The 19,394-nt window shown below is 38.3% G+C and overlaps 1 protein-coding gene across 4 annotated transcripts in view; it reads left to right on the forward strand.

Moving 5' to 3' along the window:
* Nucleotides 1-19,394, forward strand: part of DOCK9 (dedicator of cytokinesis 9) — a 1,074,749-nt gene that overhangs the window by 793,714 nt on the left and 261,641 nt on the right. For 2 of the 4 annotated variants that reach the window (XM_033947591.1, XM_033947592.1), the window contains exons 38-39: nt 683-819; nt 11,689-11,804. In XM_033947591.1, coding sequence (XP_033803482.1) covers nt 683-819; nt 11,689-11,804 — 253 coding nt within the window. Of the gene's footprint in view, nt 1-682; nt 820-6,834; nt 6,879-11,688; nt 11,805-19,394 lie in introns of all 4 variants that reach the window. The other 2 variants (XM_033947593.1, XM_033947594.1) reach the window with 1 other exon arrangement.

The following is a 19,394-nucleotide window of genomic DNA, read 5'->3' on the forward strand; positions in this document are numbered from 1 at the left end:
CTGACATCCAAAGAGAACTTAAGAGTACAAGGATGAATATACTGTATAATTACAGCATTAGTTTTTCCAATTCTTATCTGCTCTGGTGGTGGTACACAGTAAAAAGTTAGCTATGCTGATTGCTAACACAGGTCACTTTTCTGTTTTCTTCACTTGATTGCTGACACGTTTAACAAAGTATATGGCTCTTCTCCCTTCCTGCCTGGGTAAGACACTGCAGGTCTTAGATTGTTTACTGAATTTCTGCTCCATTGCATGTGAGCTTTGCATGTTTCCAAGTTAACATTTCATTTGCTTAAACTATCACATTCATATCACATGCCATTCCCTGCTTTGTCTGCCCTCTAAACATAGTTTTTGGAATGTACTATACTAGCTTGGTTAGAGACGTGTCTAACCAATATGAGATTGTCTAACCTTAAAAAAAACAACCTGTGGCTTAATAGAATTTGTTTTCAGAACATGTTGAGAGAGGTTTTGTTTAGAGAGAAATACATATAGTTGCTGTGGTGCTTGTAAATGCTGCCTGGTCTAGTTTTGACACAATAAAACAAATAGGCTGCACTGTAGGACATCGTCTTCTAGTACTGTTTGCACTATAGCAGCTTTACTAACTCTCCATGTCTCATTCCAACGTGGCATGTCTAACTGTTCCCTCTGTCCCATTTCACCCATCTTGCAGGAACCAGGAGGGGTTGGGACCCATAGTTCATGATCGAAAATCTCAGACATTACCTGTTTCCCGTAACAGAACAGGATTGATGCATGCCAGATTACAGCAGCTGAGCAGCCTGGATAACTCTTTGACTTTTAACCACAGTAAGTTTCATGACATTCCCTAACAATCATCAACCTCATCCTGTGTCACAGCACAAAAGGCAGCTTCTAGGACCACACCAGAGCATGTCATGGACTTTATTCTTTGAGAGGATTATAGGTATAAAAGAAGTCTAAATCCAGCACAATTTTCAGTCTGCGTACAGCAGACTCTGGCATTAGATGACAGAATGTGGAGCATGATTAGATATATATGTGGCAGAATATCTGCTTTGTTTTTGTTTGTTTTTTTGGTACTGGAACCAATGTCAATTGTTTACAAGACCAATATGCATCCATATATTTGAGGTCTAGTTCATTGTAAATCTTTGAATGTAGCTATTGAACTGACCAATTTGATCTTTTCTGACAAGCAAACCACTTGAAATGCATGCACACACACAAATATGAACTTTTGTGTAACTGTGCATTCTGTTCATGGTAAAATAAAAATTTTCTTTAGGGACATAACTTTTTATTATGAGGAAACTGAACTGCCTAGTCTGTTTATCTAGTGAGATCCAGTTTTAGGAATAAGGTATCTTAAAGTAAATTAGTTGTGAGCCAACAAAATAGTTGATGAGGCTTTTGGATTCTCATCCTCCTCTTTTTCTTGTTTCTGAAATGTTGCTAGTATAACTGTATTCCTTTTCTCTGTGTTCTATACCCCACTATCTATTTTCTGTCTGCTTCTGTAATCTCTAAAATGCTAAATTATATTCATCCTGGCTTCTTAATTCAAAATTAATTTACTATTTATGTTCTCTTTTCTTTATAAATTTGTAATTCTTCCTCTTTTCCTTGTGTTATACCCCCCTTTCCAAGTCAAGTTTGTCTGGTCTTGTTTATTATCTGGTGTTCGTTCCCCATTTTATATTTTAATGTACAACGATTCAAATATTATAAGAACATAAGAACATAAGAGTTGCCTTCGCTGAGGCAGACCATAGGTCCATCTTGCTCAGCGGTCCGCACCCGCGGCGGCCCATCAGGCCTATTGCCTGAAACAGTGGTCCCTGACTAATTACCTCTACCTCTATTCCTATCTGTACCCTTCTATCCCTTTGTCCTCCAAGTACCTATCCAAGGATTAGCGTTCAATCATAATTTTAATAAACTATGAAACTAAACTATGAGATCCCATATGCCTGTCCCACGCTTTCTTGAATTCAGACACTGTGTTTGTCTCCACAACCTCTATTTGAAAACTAAGAAAAACAAATTTTCAATATAATAAATTAATGGGAGTGGCAACATCCAGCTAACAAAGCGCAATACTTTTGAATAGTTGTTGGAACAAATTATAATTCCCTTCTTAAACACTACAGTACTTTGCCCTCCTCTTTTTTTTTCCTTTATTTATCAGATTTGTAATTATTATACAAGTAATTCACTTGTTAAAGAAAAACAGAAATAATGCATTGTACATAAGAAATTACAATTGAAAGAATACCAATTTTCTCTTTCTTAGACCACCATTAGTGGAGGAGATCCAATTTACCCATGGAGGGGATTCCTTAAAGCAAAATACAAAATTAAGAAAGCGGTATACGATTAACAATTAACTAACCCATATATCATACTTCCAGTTATGCTCATAAATCACTAGAAATCTTTTTAAGGGCTAGAAAGGCACGTAGTTGTGAAGGCATAAAAAAGGTGTACTTAACCTCCAGATATCGAATCAAACATTTACATGGGTATGCCAATAAGAAAGAGTGGAGAATCTGGAAGGCCTAGGGAAGAGGTTGAGAGAGTGTGTAAAGAAACAGTGAACTGTGGATGAGATGAGAATGTGAAGATGTTTAAAAAAATGGGAAAGGGAAGCCGAACATGGAATAAGTAAGAAGAAAGAGATGTGGATACCAGGAGATGAGTGACTGATAAGAACATAAGAATTGCCGCTGCTGGGTCAGACCAATGGTCCATTGTGCCCAGCAGTCCTTTCATGCGGCAGCCCTTTGATCAAAGACCAGTGCCCTGAGTCTGGCCTTACCTGCATAAGTTATGGTTCAGCAAGAACTTATCTAACTTTGTCTTGAATCTCTGGAGGGTGTTTTCCCCTATAACAGCCTCCGGAAGAGCGTTCCAGTTTTCTACCACTCTGGGTGAAGAAGAAATTCCTTACGTTTGAACAGAATCTATCCCCTTTAAACTTTAGAGAGTGCCCTGTCGTTCTCTCTATCTTGGAGAGGGTGAACAACCTGTCTTATCTACTAAGTCTATTCCCTTCATTATCTTGAATGTTTCGATCATGTCCCCTCTCAGTCTCCTCTTTTTAAGGGAGAAGAGGCCCAGTTTCTCTAATCTCTCACTGTACGGCAACTCCTCCAGCCCCTAAACCATTTTAGTCGCTCTTCTCTGGCAGGCAGACAGACACCCCCCCCCCCCCCCCGATACCTTTTTTCTAAATCCGGCGGTCCAAGCAGGCAGGCAGACATCCCCCCGGTACCTTTTTTCTAAATTCTGGCAGTCCAGCATTTTAATAAACGATTTTGCTGAAGGGCTGTCAGGTAAGATTTGCCTCTGTGCGGATGATACCAAAATCTGCAATAGAGTAGACACGCTGGATGGTGTGAATAACATGAAGAAAGACTGGCAAAGCTTGAAGAATGGTCTGAAATTTGGCAGCTAAAATTTAATGCTAAGAAATACAAAGTCATGCATTTGGACTGCAAAAACCCAAGAGAACAATACAGTTTACGGGGTAAAGAACTTGTGTGCACGACAAAAGAACAGGACTGAGATGTGATTGTATGTGATGATCTTAAGGTGGACAAACACACAAAGAATTAAGACGATTATAAATCATCCAGAATACAGCTATAAAAATTATCAGAAACTCCAAAAAGTTTGATCATGTCACTCCACTCCTAAAAAAAACGCTCATTGGCTCCCAGTATGGTACAGAATAACATATAAACTTGCTCTTTTAACCTTCAAAATCAGATTATCAAAATTATCTGTCTTTCTCAATAAACTGCTTATACCATACTACTCACTAAGGTCTCCTAGATCAAATGTGCAACACTTTCTTTCCATTCCATCGTTGAAGATATCAACACGAGACACACTACGACTTTCTCAGTAACAGCCCCCCAGATTTAGAACTCCCTGTCTATTTACATCAGAGAGGAGGCCGCTCTAAATAGATTTAAAGGCTCCCTCTAATGTGTTGTTTGTTTGTTTTTTAAAGCATGCATTTGAAAACTATGATTAGGGCATTAGCAACACTCAGTTTACTTAGCTAACCATTAGAGCTCCTTAGTTTTTATTTTTTTACTCAACCTTCCTTTTGTTCATCCCTTAAATGTCTACACCATTTTCAGCTTGCCTAGAATGTGACTACTAGATTAATCTTCCTGGTAACATGCTGGGCTTCAATGCAGCCACTACTGGATTTGTTGCTCTGACTACCTGTACAAGTATGGATATTATGCATGACATTTGGCACTATTCATGGTGATGCCCCTAGATATCTGGCCTAGGAATGGGATTGGATTGGATTTATTATTTTCGATTAACCACTATTGACCATAAGTAGTATTAGTGCCCTATGTTCAAAATGTAATTGGCACTCTAGTCAGAGGGACTTAGAAGAGTTGCCATACTGTGACAGACTGCAGATCCATCAAGCCAAGTATCTTGTTCCCAGCAGTGGCCAATCCAGGTCACAAATACCTGACAAGATCCCAAAAGAGTGAAAATAATGGGACTTACTATAAGTCCCATTATTGCAAATCTATCTATATGCTCGATGGAGGCTTAGGGCATTTTCAACATTTGCACCAATGCTGTAGAACAAAACGCCTCCTGAGTTATGCCTATTGGACCATTATGGGTCTTTTCATGAAGAACTAAAAACTTGGCTTTACTCTAATGTGAGAATAGTGGATATTTGGGGAGTAAGTGCATGACTTAAGTTACGGTACTTTTTTATTTGATGCTAATAGTTAGAATTCAATCCTATTTGCATTTTTGCCACTTTGATTCCTTAGACTGGAATGTTCATAGTTCTCATCTTGCCAGAAGTTCTCAAAAATTAAAACTTACATTCCCCTCTCTCAGTGGTAAAAACAGAACCTTTAAGAGATTTAGTCATTCTTTTGCTTTTAAAAAATTCTGGAATGCTTTACCGCTTACATTAAGAAGTTTAGGTTCTTTTGCTTTATTCCGGAAAGTTCTGAAAACTTTTTTGTTTGCTAAACATTTTGGAAATTAACTATTTCAGTCTACTTTTCCTTGTCAAGTGTAGTATTACATTATTGTTAACCAAGTCGAGCTCCTCTTGGTTGATGACTTGGTCTATAAAACTAAGGGCTCCTTTTACAAAGGCTCACTAGCAGTTTTAGCGCATGCTAGCCACTACCGCCTCCTCTTGAGCAGGTGATAGTTTTTCGGGTAGCACGCTCTAAAAACGCTAGCGAACCTTTGAAAAAGGAGCCCTAAGTTTTAGTTTAGTTTTCATTAAAGAGTGGGAAAGGGAAGTTTTTGAATGGTTATTTCATTTGTGCAAGGGAGACAATATATAAAATTGTGTACTACTATGTAAATGAAGGGTTTTGCTAGCATTTAACTCCTGTGTAAATCTGTAGCAGTCCTGCGTGTTCTAGTTATCTTGTAATTGATGTGTTGAAGCTCTAGAACAGTGGGATATCCCCAATGAATATGCACAAAAGAGATTTGCATATAATAAAGGCATTGTATATAAATCAACTTCATACATATTCATTGGGAATATCCTGAAAATCTGACTGTCAAAGGGGTACTCAAGAGCTGACTTAGAAAACACTGCTGTAGGACTCTATATTTTTTTGGGAGCTGTCTTCACAAGCAGGGTTGTTGCAGTTTCAGTCCTAGTCTGAGCTAGGGCTGCATTTGCTATATATATATATATACTATTCTGTGGTAGAAATCTGGAATGCTCTTCGGAAGGCTGTTATAGGAGAAAACACCCTCCAGGGATTCAAGACAAAGTTAGACAAGTTCCTGCTGAACCAGAACATACGCAGGTAAGGCTAGACTCAATTAGGGATTTATTCTATGACCTAAGGGCCACCGCGAGAGTGGACTGCTGGGTGCAGTGGACCACTGGTCCTGACCCAGCAGAGGCAATCCTTATGTTCTTATGTCTTTGTAGGATTTTGTTGCAAATGTGCCTAGCGGCAGTAGAAGAATGGTACCCTTCCGGAGATTACGCCACAATTTGTGTATTTTTCTGTATAATGAATTGTAAGAGGAAAACCCCTAGCTCTCCATTGTTGAGGAATATAGAGAGGTGTTAACCTAGCTTCAGGTTCAGCTTTTAGATTGGCTGTCCAGTACTAAATAGAATCCAGACTTCACTCTCATACAGATGAATTAATTGAATGATTCAGCAATTATAGCAGTAGTTTTACTGGATGGTTGATACAGGTTAGATGTTTACTTCAGGTATAGAAAGCCCTTTGAACATTTTTTTTCTTGGAGTGATTTTTGTAGCTAATTAAAAGTTTTTGAGGGGGGAGGGAGGCTTGGTTGGTTTTGGTTTGCCCCTGTTCCTACCACAAATATTTCTGGCTTGATTGGGTGAGGAAGAGGTTAGGGGGAGACAGCTGACCTGCTGGTTATGTTCCCTACTCTAATTCACTGCTTAAAAAAAAAAAAAAGACCTACCGAAGAAACAGACTTGATAATTTTAGCAAGTGTTCTTTTACTCATTATGATCCTACTTTTGCTAGGAATGCAGAACATAGGTATGGTAGATGCTTAGTAATTTTATGAGTTGTTCCCCAACCCCTGAAAAATACTCTCAAAATATTTCTTATTGTTCACAAACTGTGTTTGCCAGATCTGTTTTTTAAACCATTATATGTCGTAACCCAGCTGTATCTAATCAAGTGCCCACATTTTGTCATACATAGAAAATACATGAATATTTAGAAATTGAGGATTATTAAGAGAATTAAAAGTCCATGATTCACTTTGTGTGGATATGAAAAGTGTTCAATAATGAAGTGACTTTTTCTGTGTTTTCAGTGTGAGAAAGATATCAAGTGTGCTTGGAATTTCTGTAGACAATGGTAAGACTTAATCAGGTTGAAGCCAGCTTAAATTATTGCTTTCAGCACAAAACTGCTAAGTTTCTGTTCCGTCTAAATGCACTGCTATTTCTTTTTATTACTTTAATTTGTAAAATTTATGCTGCTTAAATCATTTTGACTGGGAAGTTTCGTTTTCAACTAGATTACTATAATCCAGGGGTGTCCAGTGTCGGTCCTCGAGGGCCGCAATCCAATCGGGTTTTCAGGATTTCCCCAATGAATATGCATGAGATCTATTAGCATACAATGAAAGCAGTGCATGCAAATAGATCTCATGCATATTCATTGGGGAAATCCTGAAAACCCGACTGGATTGCGGCCCTCGAGGACCAACATTGGACACCCCTGCTATAATCCATCAAAATAAGCCTGCAGCAGAAGGAACTATCCTTCAATAAACAGCAGACATTTCAACATTTTATGCCAACTTTGAGTTGTATTTCATCAAGGATTTTTGCCATAGATGAAAATGGGAGAAGCCCTTTAATCAATATTCCATTTAAGGTCAGTTCATGCTACTTCCACATTCATGGAAATAAGACTGAAATATAGTACATGGCTAAACAGTATGTGCCACCAACCTCACCATTAGTTGTTCCTAGAGACATTTTTACAGAACCTGATTCCTCCAATGATAATAAATTTCAGCTTCCAGTGCAATAATAAAGTATGATTAATAACTGCCTTCTCTCCAGCACCATACCTCTGATTCTGCTTGTGAAGATATTCATGGGGCTACAATTAAATAGTGCAGGAAAGCGTAATATTTTTAAATTGAGTAATGTAAATTTCAGTAAGCAGCGACACCCCAGACAACTTCTTGACTTCCTCTGCTTTAGTTTATTATTTCCCAAATAGATAGTGACTGGACATGGCATAACAAAAAGTTTCTTGGCTCTCAGGCTACTGAAAAAAACATCCCAAGGAATTGTTCACTGTGGAGCATCTTCTCTAGATGACCATTATAGGTCATATCTTTGGTAACGCTAGCAAGACAAGTCCTCTTACAGTTTTATAATCTTTTGTAGAAACATGGAAACATGAAGGCAGATAAAGGCCAAATGGCTCATCTAGTCTGCCCATCCACAGTAACCATTATCTCTTTCTCTCTCTGAGAGATCCCATTGCCTATCCCAGGCACTCTTGAATTCAGACAGTCTCTGTTTCCACCACCTCTTCCGGGAGACTGTTCCATGCATCTACCACCCTGTCCGGAAAAAAGTATTTCCTCAGATTACTTCGGAGCCTATCACCTCTTAACTTCATCCTATGCCCTCTCATTGCAGAGTTTCCTTTCAAATGAAAGAGATTTGACTCATGCACATTTATATTATGTAGGTATTTAAACGACTATCATGTCTCCCCTCTTCCTCATTTCTTCCAAAGTATACAGATTGAGATCTTTAAGTTGGTCCCCATATACCTTATGATGAAAACCACATACCATTGTAGTAACCTTCCTCTGGACCGACTCCATCCTTTTTATATTTTTTTTTAAGGTGCAGCCTCCAGAATTGTACACAATATTCTAAATGAGGTTTCACCAGAGTCTTATACAGGGGCATCAATACCTCCTTTTTCCTACTGCCCATACCTCACCTTAAGTAATCTAGCATCCTTCTAGCTTTCGCCATCACCTTTTCAACCTGTTTGGCCACCTTAAGATCATCACATATAATCACACGTAAGTCCCGTTCTTCCGTCGTGCACTTAAGTTCTTCATCCCCTAAACTGTACTGTTTCCTCTGGTTTTTGCAGCCCAAATGCATGATCTTGCATTTCTTAGCATTAAATTTTAGCTGCCAAATTTCAGACTATTCTTCAAGCTTCACCAGGTCTTTCTTCATGTTATTCACACTATCCGGCATGTCTACTCTATTGCAGATTTTGGTATCATCCACAAAGAGGCAAATTGTACCGACAACCCTTCAGCAATATCATTTATAAAAATGTTAAAAAGAACAGGCTCTCAAAATATCTTATTGGTTCTAACATTTTTGATGCAGATTTTAAGCAGCCTTTTGTGCTATTGCAGGACTCTGGGCCACCTCTTTACATGTACAGTTGTTTGACTGAATATTCTAGCAAACTCTAGCAACTCTAGCAAAGGAATTTTCCACCACTGCTTTACATCTGAAAAAAAATTGTAATTGATGAATTATGACCATCCAGTAGTGAGCTTTGTAGAGACTTATCCATTGACTCATGTTTAATATGAGTGGATTTCAAGGCAAAGAACAGCAAGTAGGGAAGTAACCTCAATTGGGCCAAGCAAAGCCAAGAAACTCAGCAAATGAAGAAATTAGTTGACCATAAAAGTTTTTGTTATGTATTTTATACATTATTGTCTGTAGCTTAAATTTATTTTATACACAAAAACTGCAACACTTTTCTTAGAGCTTCCTGAATAATGCATTTTCCTTATTTGCATTTAGGGGAAAATTATCTGAGTGAGCTACAGTTAAGACTTGCTATTTTCTGTAAACCCCAGTTATTTAGGGATTTGAACTAAAAAAGCACTAGTTTGTGGTAAAATAAACCTTCTTAACGGTAGCCCACATTGATAACTATGCCCTATGGTGAGGGTTACCATCACTGTCAAGTTTTCTTACATTCAAACATTCTGAAGTAATTAGGTATTCCTGTGATTTTCATATAGCATTTAAAATCATTGTTTATCAAGGATCTTTACTGTTTGTTTTAAATATTTTTATCTTCTATCAAGCTTTACTTTAATATATAGTAGGTAAAAAATGAATATATGTTACTATTCACAGAAATATGCTGGGAGTCAAACGTTTTTTGTTTTCTATCACAGTACCCCATGCTTTCTCTTCCTCTTATACAATCCCTTGTTACTGATATATTAAATAACAATTCTCAGCAAAAGAAGGAAAAAATTGCACAAGTGTCTTGCAATAATATAATAGGCTTCAATAAAAAAAAAAAAAAAAAATATATATATATATATATATATATATATATATATATATATATAGTTTAAAGAATAAGAGCAAGTGCAGGAAACAGTCAGCCTTAATGCTGAGTCAACCTAGAGCAGTGGTCCTCAAACCTACTCTGATATACCACATTCTAGTCAGGTTTTCAGAATATCCCTGATGAATAAGTTTGGGAGAGATGTACATATAATGGGGTTGATAGGCATGCAAATTTTTCTAATGCAAATTTATTAGGGATATCCAGAAAACTCAAATGACTGGTAGCCATCCAGGACAGGTTTGATAGCTACTGCCCTATAGCACAGCAGTAACAAAAGGATCCTCAGAATTTATTAAAAAAGAAAGAGATAAGAACATAAGAATTGCCATCTCCGGATCAACAGAATGATGTCATTGGAATCCCACAAAAGATGGTGTTTTTCCAGTAATTATTAATCAGAAATCCAATTTATTCAGTGCAGAGGGGGATAATGGTGGTGGGGTGGGGTACAGTTCTAACTGAAAACAAAGAAGCTTTAAATAGAAGGGTGCTATTATTTCCCAGATTATGGCCCTATGAAATCGAGAAGTGACACATAGTAACATAGTAGATGACGTCAGATAAAGACCCGAATGGTCCATCCAGTCTGCCCAACCTGATTCAATTTAAATTTAAATTTTATTTTATTTTTTTTTTCTTCTTAGCTATTTCTGGGCAAGAATCCAAAACTTTACCCGGTACTGTGCTTGGGTTCCAACTGCCGAAATCTCTGTTAAGACTTACTCCAGCCCATCTACAACCTCCCAGCCATTGAAGCCCTCCCCTGCCCATCCTCCACCAAACGGCCATACACAGACACAGACCTGCAAGTCTGCCCAGTACTGGCCTAGTTCAATATTTAATATTATTTTCTGATTCTAAATCTTCTGTGTTCATTATTCACACCTTTAATTTTTCCTCCTCCTAAGGATAACTTTCACAATTCAACAATGATTGAATAATATTAATGAGCATCCTCTCCAGAGCAGTAGCAAAGCATCATATTGACATATGAACCTGATAAATTTCTACTCTGACTCCAAATTACTAAACAACCCAATTAATGTAGACAAAGAACCTAATAATATTATACAATCTAAGCAAAAAACAAGATGTCTGTTCAGAATGATAAAATACTTTTGTAATGGAAATCATTGATCTCTAGTGCTGTAAAATTGTGGGACATAATAGTTGAATATAAGCAGTATCTAGGTGTCAGGCTTAAAAAAACGTCTGGTCCCATCTCCCTCCCCCCCATGTCTATGGCAAAAATTATTTGAAAATAAGAACTAAAGGCTACCTCTCTCCAAAAAGCTGGTTCCTAAAGTGATTTACCACAGTATTTTTACTAACACGCTTTGATGAATTTTCAAGCATCGAGGTTCTTTCTAGTAAGTTTTAACTGACATTTTAAGGCTGATCCTTCCCTATCCCTCTGAGCAGTAAAACTAGTTCATTTTGAAGATCTGACGCTTTTAACTTGTACTATATAACAATTTTGCATGATTTCCCATATCATTGAAGGTTTAACCAGATCCTTCCCCGAATGCATATTTTCCCCAGCATGTGTTCTAGACAAACAAGGGGTCCTATGGGAAAACAAAAGCTTAATTTGATTGGAGTATTTTCTTTTTTTCTAATAATGGAAGCATTTTAAAATCTCTACTTAGTTAAATGCCTGGCACCTTTCTAAAGGACTGTAATTCAGCTCTACTTCTGTTGCTGACATACTGCAAAGCATTAGCAATTTATTTGTAATGCATGTATGGAGGTTTAAGGCAGTAATATCTTTATTTCCAAATTTCTCCAGGCTATGGCCATTCGGATGCAGATGTTCTTCACCAGGCTTTACTGGAAGCAAACATTGCCACCGAAGTATGCCTTACTGTATTGGATACTTTATCATTATTCACAATGGCATATAAGGTTTGTATATGAGCATTTTATGTTGGATTATTTTATATCATGACATTTTAAATATTTACTATGGAAAAATGAGTTCTTCCCAGAATCAGGTTTATATACTGGACAATGCAGATAGGAAGTTGGTGCTGTAAAATTTTGTACAGGTAGTCATTAGTTATAAGACACAGCTTTTAACACTTATTCCAAAATTATATTGTTATACTGTTTGTACTGATTAGAGAGCAGGAAAATTTTTTGAGTCTACTGTACAAAAGTTAACATAGTAGAGTCCGTTATACCTTAAAGCAGGGGTGTCCAACCTGCGGCCCCAGGGCCGCATGCGGCCCCGTGAAGTATTTTGTGCAGCCCCGGTCGAGGGCGATGCAGTGTTTTCCTCTGCTGCCCCCAGGTGTTTACCTCTTGCTGGCTCCCTCCTCTGTCTTGCTGCAGCGTTTGCACGTTTGTGCAGCCCCAGAAACATTATTTTTCGTCCAATGCAGCCCAGGGAAGCCAAAAGGTTGGACACCCGTGCCTTAAAGTGTAGTCTAATTGGCTGGTGACTGACATAGTCCAATATTCCCTTTTAACAGCCAATACCATCCTATGTTTTAAACTGATGGTATGAAAAAAAAATGCGCCATGTTATAGTATGTTCCATAATAAGATTAAATACCATATCTGCTTAATTAATGAAAAGACTGTATTGACAGCAAAAAATACACATAACTGGATTAAATCAAAACAGTAATCTAAAGAGACATACATCCCCTTCCTCCTCTCACCTAGACTTTGCTCAAGTGTCCTCAATGAGACTCTATTCTGTTGTCTAAAACTTACTAGATGGGGCAGGGAATTGTTGCAGCTTCTGCTCTTCCTCTGTTAGCCTCTGGTGATTTCTTGAGGTGGTCCTATAACTACTCACTACAGCATCAGCCTCTGAAGGAAGAATTGGTTGCGAGAGAAAGAGGTGTGCCTGATTTTGCACACCTTTTTTATGGGCAGTTTACAGGCAATTCTGTTACTGGACATATGCAGTTTATGCTAACCTTCATTAAAATTTAACTTTTGGATTTCCATAAGTTGTCTGCTTGGTATGCGGAGACAGGCCCAGATTCTTTATAGGGTACTGATATTAGTGGCCACCTAAAAAGTGGCTGCCAACCACATTACAGTGCCCTATACAGAATTGCGCCTCCACGAAAGATAGGTGCCAGAAATGTAGGCTAGGGTTTTCCGGGCCTACATTTCTGGTGCCTGTCTTTGTCATGAATTCCGCCTATGTAAGCAATTTAGGTCGCCTAACACCACTTCCGGTGTTAGCCACTCCCATTGTGGCATTCGGCAGCCTAAAGTGCCTACATAGGCATGCATTATTTAGGCACCAGTAGGCGCTTTAACAGTACCGTTTTGAACAGCATTTGCAACTTAGGTGCTGGTAGAGTGCTGTTTCTATAATTTCCCATAAGAGTATTTGAAACAGTGGGGGTGCTAGTTGGAATGTAAATGGCATATAATTTTTTTGTTGTTGAGATTGCTGCTTATCGAAATCAGTTGACAAATTATGGCTGTCAGGTAAAAGAACTGAATCACGTTTTTAAACGGTTGAAACTACTGGAGCTTGTAATCACCCTTGAGCTGTATGTAAACTGACATATAATTGATGACAACATTGTAGTTAGAAAGAAGGTGATTTTGTAGAAGAAATGCTGCCCCAAGTTGATGTTTTACTGTGAAAGTGCAAAGTTAATTTGTGTATGTAAAGGGCTTGATTCTCAGATGGGTTTCTCTAAATCATTTGACTTATTTGATAATACACAGGAATGTTCACAATACAAATTGTTAAAATAAAATTTCTGAGGGTTATAAAATCTATTTGAAATGTCTCGGATCCTTGCTTTTCATGATTAATATGAAGGGGGGTTCAATAAGTTATCTACCTGAATATGAAAGAAAGTAGCAAGCATATTGAAACAAGTCTGTGCATGTTGTGACATGTCTCAAGGTTACTCATGCACAGTTGTGACTCAGTGTGAGTCTAACATTCCAAGAAACAAGATGTTAGGAGAGTCCTTGGGCGAATCAAATAAAAAACTGCTAGATTTGGAGCACTATTCAGTGATAAAATTTCTCACAACAAAAGGGAAAAAGCTAAAGGAGATCCATGAACGCATGACTGCAGTTTATGGTGAGCCTGCCCCATCATCCTACAAAGTAAAATTTTGGAGCAAGCAGTTTTAAGTGGGGTAGAGAGTCCATTGAAGATGACCTTCACACTGGACAGCCCGTGGAAGCAACTTCCAGAGAAATGTGCATGAAAGTCGAGGATTTAATTTTGTCAGACTAATTAAGGTTTCCCAAATAGCTGAAGAAATGAGCATCTCGGTAGGTACAGTTTGGAAAATAATTCATGAAAGTTGGGCATGTCCAAGGTTAGTGCAAGATGGGTTCCAAGAATGCTGATGCCATATCAGAAGGCCATGAGGCTCCAGTGTTTTCAAGAGAACTTGGAGATTCTCCGAAGACCAGTTGCAATTTTTTTCATTGTTTGGTGACTGGAGATAAGACTTGGGTCTATCACAGATATTCTGAATCCAAAATGGAGTTAAAGCTGTGGAAACACAAGTCATCCCCCACCCCAAAAAAGTTTAAGACAGAAAAATCTGCAGGCAAAGTCATGGCAACTGTCTTCTGGGATGATGAAGGACTCTTGTTTCTGGAGTTCATGCCACACAAGACAACGATAACCGGGAACAGTTACTCCAACACAATTATCGCTTTGCGAGAGTCAATCAAGGAGAAAAAAATGAAGAAAACACATAGTAAGCGTGCTGCTGCTTCACAACAATGCACCAGTGCACATGTCATGACAATCATAGGCTACCATCTGAGAATGTGGGTTTCAGGAGCTGAACCATCCACACTACAGTCCTGACCTGGCTCCCTCAGATTATTTCTTGTTCCAAGTTTTGAAAAAATCTCCATGGACAGCAGTTTTCAAGTGATGAAGACGGCAAGGAAGCTGTGACATCTTGGTTTGAAGGTTAAACAGAAGAATTATTTTCAAAGGGGTAAAAGTCATTGTAGTAAAAGTGGATGAAGTGTAAAGAGCTGTCATGGAACTATACTGGAAAATAAAACAAAAATTTTAGAAAATTTTTCTTTCCTACTGAGGTGGATAAATTATTGATCGCCCCTCATAACACATTCTTGTTCTTGGTGTCTGCAGTAATTTTATTTTATTAATAGCATTTTTTTCTGTGGGTATTTAAAAAAAAAAAAAAAAGTTATTGGGCCATTGCTGAAAGTGTCATTTAAATTCTGGTTGGTTGATAAATGGTGGCTAATTTGCATTTTCTTGAGAAACTGAATGTTAGCTGTTTTGCAGTTTACCCAATACATTGATCTAAATCAATTTTTGTGGATAACCAGAAACATACCAGTTGGCTGCTATTAGTAGAAGAACTTTTTTTTTCCATGAAATTTTATTTATTTTCAATATCAACTTGGTAGATAAGGACAGGTTGTTCACCCTGTCCAAGGTTGGAAGAATGAGAGGGTACTCTCTAAAATTGAAAGAGGGTAGATTCCGTACGAACATAAGGAAGTTCTTCTTCACCCAGAGAGTGGTAGAAAACTGGAACGCTCTTCCGGAGTCTGTCATAGGGGAGAACACCCTCCAGGGATTCAAGACAAAGTTAGATAAGTTCCTTCTAAACCAGAATGTACGGAGGCAGGGCTAGTCTCAGGGTGCTGGTCTTAGACCAGAGAGCTGTCGTGTGAGCGGAATGCTGGGCACGATGGACCACTGGTCTGACCCAGCAGCGACAATTCTTATGTTCTTATATTCAATAAAAATCATAACAGCTGCTTTAAAAACGCTGACAGGCAAAGGCACTACAGAGACTGCGAGTACCTCCATTATTTCCTATGGGAACTTCAGGGGTGGCTTGTGGATCGATTTAAACTTTATTTTTCACAGTTTCTTTGGATAGGGTACAGGTTCCCCACATCCAGAGACCCCAAATTGCTCTTTTTTATTTTTGTTTTTTGTTTATTTTTGCCGTATTTGGCGCGAATTCATGATGGAGGCCATCAAAATGATTATAGTTGAGATGGATTTTAAAATCAATCTTTTTTTCTAACTTTTATTTCTGCCTCAAAAACCCCTTGATTTGACTCAAAATCGATTGGGATGGACTCCCCTGTCCCTAATCTTTTTTTTTTATTATTAATAAATGTTTATTGAAAATTTTGAAATATACAAACCAAAGTATGAATATCAGGGACAGCTCAAGTGAAAACAAACGAACATACAAAGGATCCCAGCAATAAATCTACAGAGCACAGAGAAAAACCCAGCAAAACAATCAAGCCCCCGATACCCATCAATAACCAGAACTCCACATACCTCCCCCAAGCTCCACCTCCAGCAAAGAAGGACCTCCTGTTGTTTGTGCAGGAGAGCCCCCCCCCCCCAGTCCACAACCCCCCCCCACACCCCACAGAAGTAAGCTCAAAATAAAGAATCTACTTTGTCAAGTAGCAATGTCCAAGTCCAGGTATAAGTATAATAGTAACCATGGCGCTTTGCAATAGACAGTTCCATATTACTGATAAACCTAAGCTTTAAAGTCCAGTCCAGTCCAGTTTAGTGGGTGCCAGGACCTGCTTCCAATGAGCGGCAATCAAGCATTTAGCTGCCGCCAGACCCCAGCGCCAAATCTTAGTTTGCCAAGAACGTAAACATACATTATAAATAATAATAATAATAATAACTTTATTCTTATATACCGCCAACAATCTTGCGACTTCTAAAGGCCTAGCAAACAACCCTGCGGAGAAAAAGGCAAAATAATTTGTAACAATTGTGATAAACAACCCACCACCTGCCTCCAGAAAGGCTGTAGAACGGGACAGTCCCACCAAATATGTAAAAATGTCCCCAGGGCCAGCCCACATCTCCAACACAGGGCCGAAGCACCAGGAAAAATACGTTGGAGACGCACCGGCGTATAGTACCACCTTGTAAAAACTTTATAGCCATTTTCCTGGATAAGTACACAAGAGGAGGCCTTTCCCACTTTGGTATTAATCGTAGCTCACTCCTGAACAGAGAATATACAGTTCAAATCCACCTCCCAAGCCCGTTGATAGAGAGATGGAAAAGAAAATGAGCCCCGAAAATATTGGTAAAGAACAGAGATAGGTTTAGGAAGGCTCTTAAGAGTGAACCACATGTGAGCAAAAGGATCAAAAAGACCATTCAACTGACAAAAAAAGATTATTATTCAAAACTTATCTCAAAAACTAGTAATTCATCTACTCTATTTAACATAGCTCAATCTCTATCAAAATATTCAAAAAAGAAATTTCTTCCACCAACTGCAACATCCCCATCTGCAGACGAACTCTCCGACTTTTTTCACAAAAAAGTGATCGATATTAGAACCCATCTCGGACCACCTGTTCCCCCTTTTTCTCCGTCTACCAACAATGATTCATCCTTCTTACCTCTCAGTTCTCTTTCTCAATTCAAAGTACCCACGACTTCCCAATTATCCACCATTCTACACTCAATAAATTCTCCAAACAATATAGTAGAAACCTTCCCTCCACACTTACTCAAAAAATTTTTCTCTTTTTTTGGACCTTACATAAGGGAAATGATTTCCAAATCTTTTTCTGAATGTCAAGTTCCAACATCGTGGAAAACTGCATTGGTCTTCCCTAAACTCAAACAATATAACTCAGACCCCTCTTTACCTAATAACTACCGCCCAATTGCAAATTTGTCGTTAATCTCTAAAGTTACTGAAAAAATCGTTCACACCCAACTATCCGAATATTTTGATCAAACACATGCCCTTCACCCGTATCAGACAGGCTTTCGCTCCTCACATTCCACCGAGCTATCATTACTAGGTCTCATCTCTACTATACATTACTTTCACGACCACTTAAAATCGGTCCTACTAATCTCTCTCGACTTATCCGCGGCATTTGATACCATCGACCACTCTCTATTACTATCTAGACTGTCAGACTGTAATATTACAGGACACGCTCTCAACTGGTTCATATCCTACTTTCATCAGCGAAAATCCAAAGTCTATTCAAAAAACCAAATCTCGTCTTCAGTAATTCAAAATTTCGGAGTCCCTCAGGGCTCCATTTTATCCCCTCTATTATTCAATATCTTTCTATCCCCTCTTCTTTCTCTCGCTCAATCACTAGGTTTCACTATTTTCGCCTACGCTGACGATATACAGTTGCTTTACCCGATTACCACCTCAAACCTTTCAGATATTACTGAACTAAATGCCAAACTGATTATCTTAAGCGATTGGCTCCTTTCTAACAAACTTTCACTCAATGCTGACAAATCTTGCGGTCTTCTTCTCCCCATTAAAAAATCTGAAACAATACCTGGTACAATTTACATTAAATCCACACCTTTACGTATGGAAACTAAAATAAAACTATTAGGCGTCTTTTTAGATAGAGAACTAACTTTTCACGATCACATCAGTTCTATTGTACAAACTTGTTTCTTCAAATTACGTATTATTCGTTCCCTCAGATCTCTTTTAACTAACGACTCGATTAACATACTAATTCATTCCCTAATCATCTCACACTTAGACTATAGTAATTCTCTTCTCAATGGACTCCCCCAAAAAGAACTACGACGGCTGCAACTTGTTCAAAATACCGCTATTAAACTCATTTACAATGTCGGCAAGTTCGAACATGTTACTCCTCTTTTCAAAGAGGCTCATTGGCTCCCCATCTCTCATCGGATATGTTATAAAATTATACTACTTACATTCAAAATTAAACATTCACGCCTACCTCTATTTCTTGATAAACTTTTAATCCCCCAAAGTTCTCCTCGTTCATTAAGATCATCTGATCAAAAACTCCTTTTCATTCCCTCTCTAAAAGAATCCTTTTACACTAGGAATACTAACTTCGCCATAACTGCACCCACATTATGGAACTCTCTCCCCCAATTTCTTAGGGACGAAACTCAATTACCAAAATTTAAGATTAATCTTAAAACTTATCTATTTAAAGATGCCTACGCCAATTCTTAATCTTTTTCTTGTCCATTCGTTGATTTCTTTTTCAACCTAATTATCATTCTCAAAGCATATCACTCATACCAGGCACCCCCGCCCCCCATGTTATATCCCTTCCCTCTATCTCATTTCTCCTACAACTATGTAACTTTTTCCTAACCCTCCCACTTACCCTCACTGTCTTGTCTGTCTATACGTATTATTTGTTTCTATTTTTCTCACTACTCTCTTTAAACACAATTAAATATATCTTGCTTTCCTTTTTACATATTATTGTTAACCGGTCAGATATTTGTTTTTATGATCGGGGTATAAAAAACCAATAAACTTGAAACTTGAAACTTGATAGGACCCCCCATCCCACCCCTGAGAGTGAAGAAAATGACGTATTTGAGAATAGGCCAGAAAGTCCCCTATGGGCAAGGCATTACTAAGCTGGAAAGTTTCAAAAGACACCAGGACCCCCTTCTGAAGCACATCTCAAAAGGTATGCAACCCTGATCGTGCCCACCGCACAAAAGTAGGACTC

The sequence above is a fragment of the Geotrypetes seraphini genome, chromosome 6 (genome assembly GCF_902459505.1).
Source record: "Geotrypetes seraphini chromosome 6, aGeoSer1.1, whole genome shotgun sequence".
NCBI lineage: Eukaryota > Metazoa > Chordata > Amphibia > Gymnophiona > Dermophiidae > Geotrypetes > Geotrypetes seraphini.